At 58.0% G+C, this 12,455-nt stretch overlaps 2 protein-coding genes across 4 annotated transcripts; one reads left to right on the top strand and one right to left on the bottom strand.

Annotated features, from left to right (window-relative positions):
- Nucleotides 1-237: 237 nt before the first annotated feature.
- Nucleotides 238-4,493, bottom strand: BET1L (Bet1 golgi vesicular membrane trafficking protein like). 3 transcript variants are annotated; one of them, XM_042958535.1, is made up of 5 exons: nt 4,355-4,493; nt 3,124-3,215; nt 2,788-2,844; nt 2,544-2,643; nt 238-1,629 (listed from the first exon to the last, which is right to left on the bottom strand). In XM_042958535.1, exons 1-5 carry the CDS (start codon nt 4,371-4,373, stop codon nt 1,388-1,390), a joined length of 510 nt encoding a protein of 169 aa, XP_042814469.1. In that variant the 5' UTR covers nt 4,374-4,493; the 3' UTR covers nt 238-1,387. The 3 variants fall into 3 exon arrangements, with proteins under 3 accessions (XP_042814469.1, XP_042814470.1, XP_042814472.1); XM_042958536.1 differs by lacking the exon at nt 4,355-4,493 and adding an exon at nt 3,931-4,181; XM_042958538.1 differs by lacking the exon at nt 238-1,629 and having other exon boundaries at nt 2,369-2,643; nt 4,355-4,491.
- A 1,301-nt stretch (nt 4,494-5,794) lies between these two features.
- On the top strand, nt 5,795-11,869 carry RIC8A (RIC8 guanine nucleotide exchange factor A). The gene is made up of 10 exons (XM_007094210.2): nt 5,795-6,239; nt 6,465-6,512; nt 6,600-7,187; nt 7,643-7,734; nt 8,498-8,648; nt 9,718-9,813; nt 9,899-10,043; nt 10,118-10,262; nt 10,611-10,730; nt 11,082-11,869. Exons 1-10 carry the CDS (start codon nt 6,156-6,158, stop codon nt 11,200-11,202), a joined length of 1,590 nt encoding a protein of 529 aa, XP_007094272.2. The 5' UTR covers nt 5,795-6,155; the 3' UTR covers nt 11,203-11,869.
- Nucleotides 11,870-12,455: the final 586 nt, after the last annotated feature.

The raw sequence follows: 12,455 nt of genomic DNA, 5'->3' as shown, positions 1-12,455 counted from the left end.
CTATCATCACCCTATCTGAGTTACAGAAACTTGGCAGAGAAAGTGGTAAGCCTGTGACCACCTGCCTAGGGCGGCAGGGGCCAAGTGAGGGAGGGAGGGAGGGTACAGGGACAAGGCAGAACCAGAGAGGGAAGAAGTGGGGTCTGGACCAGCAGTGTCCATGGCCTGTCTGTGGACCGAGTCAGTTACAGTTGAAACTCTCAAGCACCCAAAGAAATGAGGACACCAAAGACAGTGTTTACTTCATCATGAAACTGTTTATTCCAAATTTTTATTGGTAAATGCCTTGTCCTTGAATTGCGGGATAGAGCCTGGCAGCTACCTTGGCACAGACTGGGTCCCCGGGTCCTTCTTGGGTTACTAGTCTCAGGCACCAACATCAGCAAACCCCGCCTATGCACAAAAGTAGGTGCTGAGTGCACAAGGCTGAGCAGGAAGAGGGTGAAGCCTCTGACAGGTTGGCAGAATTGCCAGGCCCCCCTCACAGAATCCATCCCAATGCAACGAGAATGAGAGACCAAAAGGTCAATCAGAAAGGAACTAAAACCCAGACCCCAAAATAGCTGGAAGCAGAGATGGAAACTTTAGGAGAGAACGTTACAGCTGGAGGTCTCAGGGAGACAGCAGAAAACACTCAGCAAGACCACCCAAGTGCAGAATGGAAACTAGCCTGCCATGGCAGGACGAGCAGGCACAGCTCGCTTAGTGTGGTGTGGCTCCCACAATGGAGCATGTCCTCAGAAAGTGAAGTCAGCACCACAAACCCAGGCAGAGTGGGGGATGCAGGGTGAGGGTGTGTCTGCAGTGCCCTCGGCAGCTGCCAGCACAGTGGCCAGTGGGCACACCCCCATGGCAAGATTTAAGGTGAGATGAGCAGAGGACTAAGTCAAAGCCATAGAGTGTGGCGACTGGGAAGGGAGCCTGAGAATGCCAGGGAGTAAGGGGAAACAGTGAAGTCCCAGAGACACGGAGGCACGTGAGCCGACCTCACTGGATGAGAAACGAGCATCTGGAGGAGCAGAGGCAGTCAGAACAGAACACTCAGAAGTAGGAAGGTGGGATCCTCCTCCTCCAGGAGGCTGAGAGGGCCAGCAGGTACAATGGAATGACCACATGAGGATACAGGCCAATCCTGCTGGAAGGGGAGGCAGGCATCAGTGCCACAGGGGCAGTGCCCAGGGCTGGAGACCAGAGCAACGTAGGGCCAAGAGAGTTGACGTGTGGTCAACGTGTGTGACCCGGGCAAGGAGGCGGACAGGGCGCCAACAGTCTTCAGGGAGTAAGGGGAGTACCTGGGATGACAGAAGACGGGGAAGGACACAGAGCCAATGAATCGTTTCTTACACGTATTTGTGCACAAGCAAGGGTGCCGACACCTCACCACATCTCACCAGCGGGTGAGATGCCACTGGTCCAGCTGGGCCTGTGGTTCGATTTGTGTGAACATGGGGCTGGCCAAGTGGGCAGTGAGGGCCCAGGGAACGAACGGTGGGTGGGCATGGAGGGCAGTCTGCAGAGGGATGTGAGAGTAACTAAGCATCCCCACAGTAAGGTGGTACTCACTGTCAAAGGGCCTCGCTTGGTGGATGGGAAGCTGCCTGCTGACACTCCAGAAGCGACCCATAGGTCCTACGAAGAGAGTCCTTGTAGGGAAGCCTCCTGTCCTGACCCCCAGAAGGTGCCCCCCTCAACACACACACTGCCTGACTCTGAAATGCCAGACAGAACTGCTTCTAAAGGTCTGGTCTCGCGGAAATACACCTTTGGTGTTGGGTAGCTCTCGAATCCTGAGAAAATGGGGAGTTTCTTCTCCTGGATACAAGACTGTGAGATCCAGAAGGACTGGGAGGGCCCAGGGCCTCCAGCCAAGGCTGCAGTCCACTCCTTCATCCACGACCCCTTGCCCTTTCCCGAGGGTCCGGAGGGCAGGCAAGGCCTCAGGGCGGAACCCTCAACATTGATCTACCCATGCCCAGCAGCCCTAGCCAAGAGTATCAGCCATCTCTGAGTAGAAATGGTGCTCAAAGTTCACAGCCACACCCCCTTCCTGTGTCAGCTCCAGGCACCTCAGATCTCAGATGTGGCCTGACCCAGAGACAAGGATGGGACAGAGCCTTAAAACGCCAAAGCCCCAAGGAACAGGGGAAGGCTGCTAGCCACAGGTAGCCATGTCCAGGATTCCCAGCTGCTCAGGTCAGACCTGCTCTGCCAGAGCCTCTAACACCCGGAATAGTACAGAGAGCTGGGCCTTGGTTTCTCCAAGGGAAAGAGACCCTTACACACATGGGACCGGCCAACATGAGCTCACGGGGTCAGAGGAAGCCACGAACTCCCAGTCACACAGGAAAAAGATTCCCAAGCCACGATCATCGTTTCAAAGGAGTATTTTGTACGTAGGTCTTCTGGAGCCCAGGACACCAGGCAGGGGGAGACCCTGGTTGCCCCAGGCACTCACAGAAGCCAGTTCCTAGTGGCTCATGTCCTTGCCCTTGACAGGAGATACGAGAGGATGAAGAAGGCCACGATCAGGCCTGCGGCCATACCACATAGAAGCTTCCGGTTGTCTCGCCCAGACCTCGCCATTGTGGAAAAGCGCTTCACACTCCCTGTGAGCAGGCCTGTCATGCTTGTGAAATCCGAGTCCTGAGGGAGGAATCCCAGCACAGTCACACAGGGGGGGCATCTCCACGACCGACACGCAGGTGCTGCAGGCACGCTGGGAGCCTGCACAGCAGGCGGTGTGGGGCAGAGCTGACCGCGGTGCCCGCGCACACTGCAGACCCTTACCATGCTGTCCAGGTACCGGTTCTGGTCTTCTGCGTCCCTATCGATGTCCAGGGCCAGCTGGTCAGGACACAGAGGGGGCAAGGTCAGGCCAGAGAAGGGACACTGGATGGCGCTTGACCCCCCGTAAGACCAGCAGACCCTGCCAACAACTCTGCCAGACACGGTACCACCAGCAGAGATCAGGATTCAGGTGTCCCCTGGACCTCACACGGATGAACGCTGCCATGGATGAGACAAGGAAGATGGGAACTACGTGAAACCCTTCCCAGCCTCTACCCTCCCTCTGGTCCCCACTCCAGGGTGCTAGGTGGAGGTGAAGGGACGACCACCACTGACCGATTTGAGCCTGGTGACCTTGGAAGCCAAGTTGTCGGCCATCCGCTTATTCTCCCGGTCTAGAATCTCCTCCACAGCGGCGGGGCTCTGAGCTGCGAGAAGGGAGAGTCTGAGGGGGAGCATCCACCTGTGAGCACTGCCCTTGACCCCTGCATGTCAGCCCTTTGTGGCCTCAGGGCTCTCACTCCAATCCCACCCAGCCATGCTGGAAGTCTCAGAGGACTGAGCTCACATCTGTTGAACGGGCCCAACCCTAACCCGGGATCCAGTGCATGGACGTCACACATGACGGGCTGTGTAAAGGACAGTGCGTGTGAGCACCTGTCATGTGAGCACATGTCCTGTAAACGTATCTAGGCACCCCAAAGGGGTACAGTCCTACTAGCACTTTCTGATACTGTCACAGAACCTGCATGATCCCTCCACAGATGGCATCATAAGGATATATGGGATAGTTAGTTCTGGCAGGAAGAGCACCCAGGAGGGAAGCAGAAAGGCCCTGGCAGTGATGGCCCATGAACTGGGTTCTGAAGAGATGACAAGTGACCAAAGAGGAAACAAATTCGCAAAGCTCCCAACACCCAAAAGTGGGGGCTGAGGTCGATCCTGAGTGCAGGCCCTAGGTCTGCTCACCTCTACACCCCACACCTTACAGGACGCCCTGACCCATGACTAGTGATGCTGAATTTGTCACATCAGGTGTGTGGGAACCATCTCCCCCCGGGTTCGGAGTGCAATTTTGCGGCGGCCAGGATGCCTTAATATGCCACCGAGACACAGCCTTAGGAATCACTGATGAATACAAACCCCAAAAGAAAGGCTGTTAACGTCCTGCCAACCACTTCATGTTCGTTAACCCCCTAACAGTTACAAGAGCCCAGCGACACAGGCCATCAGCATCCCAATCCCAGATGAGAACAGGGGCTTCCCCGAGGGCAAACGGGCCAGCCTAGGCCACCCCACCACGCAAAAGCCTCCTCTCCCACGCCAGCTTCCGGGACCTGTGGCCCGTGGCCCGCCAGAGGCCCCAGGCAGAACGACCTCGCAGGGTCAGGAGCACCTGCAGGGCCCCAGAGACCCCTCCCCCCGCGCGCAGCCTGGCTCCGCCCGCCGGCAGTTCTCCCCGCCGCGGCCACTCGGCGGGGCAGGGGCGGGCGGAGGCGGCTCCAGCGGGCAGCCGCATCGTCCACGGCCGGCCGCGCCGCCATCCGGCTCGCTCCCCCGCGCTCACCCCGCGCCCAGTCAGCCATCGCTCCCGGCCCCGGCCGGGGTCTCCGTCAACCGCACAGCCACAGCCTCCGCGGACGTGGCGCAGCAGCGGGAAGGGCCCTGCGGCCCTGCCCCTTCCGCCCGGGCACGCCGACTTCCGGCCGAGGTCCGGCCGCCGGGGTGACGTAATGGGAGCCGAACCCGCCTGAGGTCTGTTCCGCCGCCGGACAAGGGGAGGGGACGGGCCGTCGGCTCTGGGGACCGCTTGCTGGTTGGTGCTTTCCCCTGGCAATTACTGCGTTGACAGACACTACTACCAGCCAACCGCGCCGAAGGCGGGGTCAGGTCCTCCGTAGGAAGCGCTCCCAGGCCCTTTATCAGGCGAGATAGGCTGGAAAGGGTCTCAATGGGCATCCGCCTCCGCCAGGCTGCGGTGGGAGTCCCGGCCCCGGTTACTGCCGGTGGCACAAAGTGGAGACCAAGGCCTGGGGCGAGCGGGCGCTGCAGAAGATGCAGGGGTGAAAGCACTCTGAAGGAAAATAAACCAGACGAAGGGTCGGGGGGGGGGGCGGGGACAGTAGGAACCGGGCGCTTGCCTTTGCACCCGGGCGCTGAGGGCGCGGTGCGAAGGAGATACTCAACATAGGCTTGTTGCACAGTGGATACCTCCCCACCCTACTGGAGAGTTCGCTCTGTGTCATTTATTCCTCCTAACAACACACTGAAACGACAGTTTCTACCATCTCTGCTTTTCAAAAGAGGAAGCTGAGTCGAGGCCAGACTGTGTCTGGGTTACACACCCAGGAAGTTGCTGCACAAAATTAATGCTTTGCCTTCATCCTGACCCCTCCCCACTCTCCCCTTTCTTTAAGCTTCAAGGAGGTCTGCTTCTCTCCCACCACGACCATTCCCATCTGCTCTTTTTGTTTTGCATGACCTTCCCCCAGATCACTTCTTATCGTCCAGTCTCCAAAAGTGGCATTTCATCAGATCCCTTTGCGGCCCACCAGGCTCTCCGCCTTTTTTCTTAAATCACAGGACTATGGCTGCCTATCGGCGTCTTATTTGTCCGTGTTTCCTTGTGTTCACCTTTGGAACACAACCTCTACGAAAGCAGGGACCTCGCATGCAGTAGGCACCCAAACCCCTGTTTACTACATCAGGTGGTCTCCGGGCTGCAAAGTCCTTTCTTTTCCACCTGGACTTTCCCCTCGACTTCCACTCGTTCGGTCCATCAAGAGGGGCGTGGATGGGAGGGGTTGGTAGGGCGGGCTGAGGTCCTCGCCTGCTGGGAATTCCAGTCCAAGAAGCAGGGGTCCCTGTTAGGTTCGGAGGCTACTCGGCCCCAAAGTCGGACGATCACCGAGTAGGATCTTTGAAACCCCAGCTAACTCCGGGCAAAATCTTCAAGCTCCAGTCAGCTGGTCCAGGTCTCGCCACCTTAAGGAGCTCGTAGCCCTGACACACCCCAGAGCCGCAACGCACGCCCATCCCGGCCTCTCCCAGCGCAGCCCCGGCCCCGCCCCACAGCCTCGCGCGTGCCCATCCCAGATTCCTCCGCGCGCAGCCCTAATACAACCCCGAGGGAGGTGCCGTGCACGCCGGTCCCGACCTCCCCGGCGCACAACCCAGACCCCGCCCCGCGTCGCCGCGTACGCCGGTCCCGGCTTCCCCCGCGCGCAGTCCTGGCCCCGCCCCGCGGCGCCGCGCACCCCTATCCCGGCTTCCCCCGCGCGGCGAGTCAGGGCGGAGCGAGCGGGCTCATCCTGGAGTGGGAAAGCCAAGCCTCTCCCACCCGCCCAGCGCGGTATCCCGGGGACGCCATGGAGCCCCGGGTGGTTGCGGATGCTGTGGAGACGGGAGAGGAGGATGTGATTATGGAGGCTCTGCGCACGTACAACCGGGAGGTGAGCGAGAGCCGTGAACGTGGTACACGAAAGAAGAGGTGGGGCAGGGTGGGGCGCGAGCGCGGCGGGCGGGGCGCCGAGTCGGTGAGGAGTTGCTACCGGGAGAGAGTCCGGGTGCGCTCGCTGCTGGGCGGGTGGGGCGGGGCGCCGTCGGTTTCCCATCCACGGAGCGCGGGTCCTGCCTGGTGTGGATCTGTGCCCCTGAGCCCCTGGGTCTCTCTGCAGAACTCCCAGAGTTTCACGTTTGATGATGCCCAACAGGAGGACAGGAAGGTGGGTGCTGACCGAGGGGTAAAGGGGAAGGGATGGGAGGTCCCGGGAAAAGGGGCCTGGTGGAGCCGCTCTTCTTCCTGCCCACAGAGACTGGCAGAGCTGCTGGTCGCGGTTCTGGAGCGGGGCTTGCCACCGTCCCGCCGCGTCACCTGGCTGCAGAGCATCCGCATCCTGACCAGAGACCGCAGCTGCCTGGAGCCTTTCACCAGCCGCCAGAGCCTGCAGGCACTTGCCTCCTATGCTGGCATCGCCTTGGAGGGGTCCGTCCCTGAGCCTCTGGACATGGACGTTGTACTCGAGTCCCTTAAGTGCCTGTGCAACCTCGTGCTCAGCAGCCCGGTGGCACAGGTGCTGGCCGCAGAAGCCCGCCTGGTGGTGAGGCTCGCAGAGCGTGTGGGGCTGTATCACAAGAGCAGCTTCCCACACGAAGTCCAGTTTTTTGACTTGCGCCTCCTCTTCCTGCTCACGGCACTTCGCACTGATGCGCGCCAGCAGCTGTTTCAGGAGTTGCAGGGGGTGCGCCTGCTGACTGCTGCCTTGGAGCTGACACTGGGAATGACCCCTGATGGGGGCCCTCCTGAGCTCCTTCCTCCCCAGGAGACTGAGCGGGCCATGGAGATCCTCAAAGTGCTCTTCAACATCACCTTTGACTCCATTAAGAGGGAAGTGGATGAGGTGAGGGCTGACCTGAGTCTGTGGGTAGAGCTTAGCAGTGTGGACGTTTCCTGGATCTGTCTGCCTGTAGGAATACTGGCAAGTTTCTGGGCATCAGATGGGGAGAGGGCAGGTGGAGCTCTTAGCTTATCGGGAGGAGGCAAGGAGATGCACATTTTGAGCAGGGAGCCTTGGAGAAGATTTCTGAGAGAGGTGGAGGGCATGTCTGGCTCTTCCAGCCTAGCAGGAGGGCCGTTTGGTGCGTGGGGAGGCTGTAGGAGATTTCCCACCATGAGGCCGTGACCATGTGGCTAGAGTACACTGTGACTTCATCCCGAGAGGACTTAGTGGCGTTCTTGATCACAGAAACACTCTCAAGGTAGAGTAGAAGAGGGCAAGTAGAGGAGATGCATGGTCTCTGCACATGATCCTGGAGCGGTGCTTCCTCTCACAAGAACACCTTTCTTTCTGGTCAGGAAGATGCTGCCCTTTATCGGCACCTGGGGACTATTCTGCGGCACTGTATGATGGTCGCTGCTGCTGGAGACCGCACAGAAGAGTTTCACGGGTGAGGGTGCAGCCTCTTGAGATGGAAGGGAAGTGTGTTCGCGTGTCCGAACAGTGCTTCCCAGCTCTGGCTGTGGGCTAGGCGCCACCCTAGAGAGTCTTCATCTGTCTGGCTGGGACCAGACATCAGTGTGTCTCTGCAGTACTACGTGATCAGGACAAGCGTCTGGATCTGCGGACGGGAACGTGTCCCTGGAACTTGGGTGGTAGCAACAGGCAGTGTGGTATCTACAGGGCAACGTGGCTATTCATCTCTCTTCTCCATGACCTGTGTTTAGGCAGGTTCTGGCTTGCTTTTTTTTTTTTTTTAATTTTTTTCTAACGTTTATTTATCTTTGAGAGACAGAGCACGAGCAGGGGAGGTGAGAGCGAGAGGGAGACACAGTATCTGAAGCAGGCTCCAGGCTCCGAGCTGTCAGCACAGAGCCCGATGTGGGGCTTGAACTCACGAACTGTGAGATCGTGACCTGAGCTGAAGCCGGACTCTTGACTGACTGAGCCACCCAGGCGCCCCCAGGTTCTGGCTTTCAAGAGTGTCTGTGGTGCTTCAACCCAGACAGAGGGTGCCCCTTTCCTTAGGAACTCACCCCACTGAGTGGGATGAGCCTCTGAGGTTAGTCCTACTCTAAGTTCTGGCCTCTTGCTGGCCATTAAGTCCCTGGACGCTAGTTCACATCACATGTGGCCTCTGCAGGGGGCACCAAGGGTTGTACTTGTGCAGGGGGACCAGACTTACCAAGCCCCTCTCCCCCATCTGTCTTCAGCCACACAGTGAATCTCTTGGGAAATTTGCCCCTCAAGTGTCTGGACGTCCTTCTTACCCTGGAGCCACATGAAGGTTCCCTGGAGTTCCTGGGAGCAAACATGGATGTGATTCATGTCCTCCTCAGCTTCCTAGAAAAGCGTCTGCACCAGGTGGGCAGAGGGACCTGCTGTGTGGGTACCTCGGTGGCTCTGACTTTCCCCAGCAGCTGTGGTCCGTGCTTTTTCACGGTACCCACTGGTAAGTGGAGATCAGCCTGACAGTGTGAGTCAGGCAATTTCTCCATCTGCTCTGTGGTCCAGCCACCAGACTCCTCCTCCCTGAGAAATATGGGGACCCTCACACACATATTTGAAGGTTTTCATTTCGTTGGTTATCACGAGTTTTGAAACAAAGTACTTACCTTTTAGATCTCTTTGTGGCTCTCTTTTGAGTGATCTGAGAAGTCCCCAGCCCTTGCTTGTGACTGTAGAACTTCAGTGTTGCTGCACACAGGTGGCCCGTGGGAACAAGCATCCCTGCAGGGACCCACAGGCATCTTGAGCCAGAGCCTCCCTGGTTCTTGGGCCTGCACACAGGACATTGGCCAGACCTCTGGCCAGCTTCTCTGGGAGCTTGCAGACATCACACAAGCTACAGAGTGCAAGGGAGTGGGATTAGATGGACACCTCCAGAATCCACATTGTGCACATATGCTGTGAGCTGGATTACAAACGCCTGGCGTTGGATGTGATGGCTGTGACTGTCCCTACCACTGCTGCTGCTGGGGTTGGGGTCCAGGGAGATAACTAGGGAGAAGGCCGGGGAAGGACAGGAGCTCTCTGGATCCATGACGCCCACAGAGTAGAAGTTTTCTTTTTGTGTTTTGGCTGTTGTTTTCTGAGGACAGGTCATGTGCCAGTGGTGTGCTAATAACTGAATGCTCTGTATTTCCCGTGCAACCTTGGTATGTAGGCGAGGAAGTGAGAGCAGATGAGTTATTTGCCCCAGGTCACAGAGCATGTGAGTGCATCCTAAGTTAAGTTCCATTTGTGGCCCTCTTGAAATTCACACAAATTCACAAGAATGTGCCCGGTCTTGGCCCCTCAGCTGACTAACCAGGGCAAGGCCTCTTCCTGAGCGCCTCCTGCCAGGACCATCTGGTGTGCGTGTGTTTGCCCCCCCCCCCCCCACTTCAAGTCAGGTGGGGGCACAGCCCCAGTGACAGAGGCTCCTCTGCAGACGCACAGGCTGAAAGAGAGCGTGGCCCCCGTGCTGAGCGTACTGACGGAGTGTGCCCGCATGCACCGCCCTGCAAGGAAGTTCCTGAAGGCCCAGGTATGGGGCACAGGGGCCGGGGCGGGACCCTGCTTACAGACCCCAGCTGCTGCAGGCCCAGGCTGAGGGACGGCTGCCTCCCCAGGTGCTGCCCCCACTGCGGGACGTGAGGACGCGGCCCGAGGTCGGGGAGCTGTTGCGGAACAAGCTCGTTCGCCTCATGACGCACCTGGATACTGACGTGAAGAGAGTGGCAGCCGAGTTCCTGTTTGTCCTGTGCTCGGAGAGTGGTGAGTGGCAGGATCTGGCCCAGCGCCTATCCTTCCCAGCCACCTCACACACTGATCTCTGCCCTGCTTCTCAGTGCCCCGATTCATCAAGTACACGGGCTACGGGAACGCTGCTGGCCTCCTGGCTGCCAGGGGCCTCATGGCTGGGGGCCGGCCTGAGGGCCAGTATTCGGAGGATGAGGACACGGACACAGAGGAGTACAAAGAAGCCAAGGCCAGGTGTGTGCCCCTACACCCTCGGCTCCCCTCACTCACCCTGGTCCCTGTTCCCACACCCATATGGACTCACAGGGTGGGTGGGACAAGAGGACAGATGGCTGAACTTTTGGGGAGTCGGGCACTGGTCGCATAAGTAACCTGTCTTGATGTCAGGATGTTTTGTGAGTGTGGGCTGAGTGGGGCCAGGCAGTCGGGGGACCAGGATATCCCCCGAGCAGGGGCTGGGGTCCTTGCTGCTCCTGGAAAGAGCCCTCTTGTGGCTGCCCTGCTTCCACCCACCCTATGCAGCCGCCTCCTGTCCTAGAGAGTCGCTAATGCGTTCCCCACAATCCCTCCCCTGGGAAGCAGCATAAACCCAGTGACCGGGAGGGTGGAGGAAGAACCGCCCAACCCCATGGAGGGCATGACAGAGGAGCAGAAGGAACATGAGGCCATGAAGCTGGTGAACATGTTTGACAAGCTCTCCAGGTACGTGTTGTGTCAAGGAGGGGCCCACAGCTGGGAGAAGGGAGAACAGAAGCCTAGGACCCGTGTCCGGTCCTGTGAGCGCCAGGAAGTGGGGTTAAAGTTGGGCTTAGCAAGGCTGTGTTACTAAGGTCGGAAACAGGAAATGCCCCGGGAAAGGATTAGACTTGAGGTTGGTATTACATTTGTTTCGTAGATGACGAAAATTGAGACCTGGAGAAATAAGAATTCTAGAGTGCATAAGGTCTCAAAGCCACTGGGTAGCAGTTTGGATTCAGGCCTGTTTGGCCAGGGGTGAACCCGACTTCTGCCCCACATGCCGTGCCCCTTCCCCACCATGCTTTTCCCCCACAGGCACAGAGTCATCCAGCCTATGGGGATGAGTCCCCGGGGTCAGCTCACATCCCTGCAGGATGCCATTTGTGAGACCATGGAAGGGCAGCTCTCCTCGGAACCCGACTCAGACCCCGACTGAGGACATCCACTCTTCTGTTCCCCCTTCAGAACTGGTGCTGCTTCCAGAGATGGCCTTGGGACTGTGACCCAGGGAAGCCATGCTTGGAGACCCTTTTCTCTTTACTTCCAAAGTTCTGTTAATGGTTTGTCTCTGGTCCAATTTCTTATCTTTAGGACTATGAGGGCCTTGTCCTGCTGCAACTCTGGGAACTCCACCATGATCTCCACAGATGAGGTGGTCTCGTGTGCCAAGAGGATGTGTGCAGAGGCTGCTGCCTGGGGGCAGGAGCTGAGCATGGGCACATGCACAGGCAAGCATGTCCAGGGCTGGCATACCGGCCCAGAGCTTCTGTGTCAGGCAGGCGCTGCAGCTGACAGGAAAAGAACTTGCTAGGACCCTGTATCCTAATGTCAGAAACATACTTTCAAGGTATGCTCTATTTCTGTCCCCACTGAGCTCAGGACTGGGAGCCTCCTGTGCGTTCTTGGTCCTCGCTCAGCACTCTGCTATAAGTGTCCACAGCAGCCAAGCTCTCACTGGTTGTGACAGTGGAATCCTGGGCTTCCCACTGGCGTAGACAAATACACGAAGGGAAACGCACCTCGTAAAACCACAAGTCTGGATTTCTGTCGTGTACCACAAAGCATCACTGAAATATCTTGGAATAAAGAGTTTCGAGCAAGAATGTGTGTGAGGAATTAATTTCATTGTTCTCAGAATTCAGTCCTTTTCCTAGATCATCATTCATGTCTTTTGTTCTTGTGGAGGCCACCAGACCCTCTCTGAGGACTCTCTTAAACGCGCGGCAGGTGGTGAAACAGTGCCCAAGGGAGCACACGCAGGGTGGGAGCCAGGGGTCAGGATGATGTGCCTGGAGGTGCTATCCATGCTGGGCCTTGGGGCAACCCCAGCAGAAGGGGCCTGTGCAGGCGCAGGAAGTATGGCCTGAGAACATGTCGGGCTGGGGGCCAGCCAAGGTTTCTAAATGACTTAAGGCCTTCCATAACTTAGATGTCAATCCTAGAGGCATTATTGGGAAGGCCTGGTGGAGAGTGGGGACGGGGTGGTTAGATGCCGGAGCAGGTGAACATGGCCTGACGCCCTTCCGCGAGGGGTGTTGGTGCTCCGTGGGAAGTGGCACTGGGCTCACCTCCAGGGTGAATCCAGGGGCATGTTCTCCATCCTTGGGTTATTCTAGTGGGAGGAATGCCCACACACCCCTTAAGGTCCCCTTTCTACAGCCACTGTTAACACCTGTATTCCCTTAAGGA

The sequence above is a fragment of the Panthera tigris genome, chromosome D1 (genome assembly GCF_018350195.1).
Source record: "Panthera tigris isolate Pti1 chromosome D1, P.tigris_Pti1_mat1.1, whole genome shotgun sequence".
NCBI classification, from domain to species: Eukaryota; Metazoa; Chordata; class Mammalia; order Carnivora; family Felidae; genus Panthera; species Panthera tigris.
This window is presented reverse-complemented; position numbering and strand designations above follow the sequence as displayed.

What these genes read in the sequence shown, in the direction of transcription:
- BET1L (XM_042958535.1), bottom strand. An exon ending in ACCGGTACCTGGACAGCATG is followed by an intron (nt 2,644 to 2,787) that starts GTAAGGGTCTGC and finishes TTCCTCCCTCAG; the next exon opens with GACTCGGATTTCACAAGCAT. An exon ending in CAACCGGAAGCTTCTATGTG is followed by an intron (nt 1,630 to 2,543) that starts GTATGGCCGCAG and finishes CTCTCTTCGTAG; the next exon opens with GACCTATGGGTCGCTTCTGG.
- RIC8A (XM_007094210.2), top strand. Translation starts at nt 6,156, where the DNA reads ATGGAGCCCCGGGTGGTTGCGGATGCTGTGGAGACGGGAGAGGAGGAT. An exon ending in CGCACAGAAGAGTTTCACGG is followed by an intron (nt 7,735 to 8,497) that starts GTGAGGGTGCAG and finishes ATCTGTCTTCAG; the next exon opens with CCACACAGTGAATCTCTTGG. An exon ending in TACAAAGAAGCCAAGGCCAG is followed by an intron (nt 10,263 to 10,610) that starts GTGTGTGCCCCT and finishes CCTGGGAAGCAG; the next exon opens with CATAAACCCAGTGACCGGGA.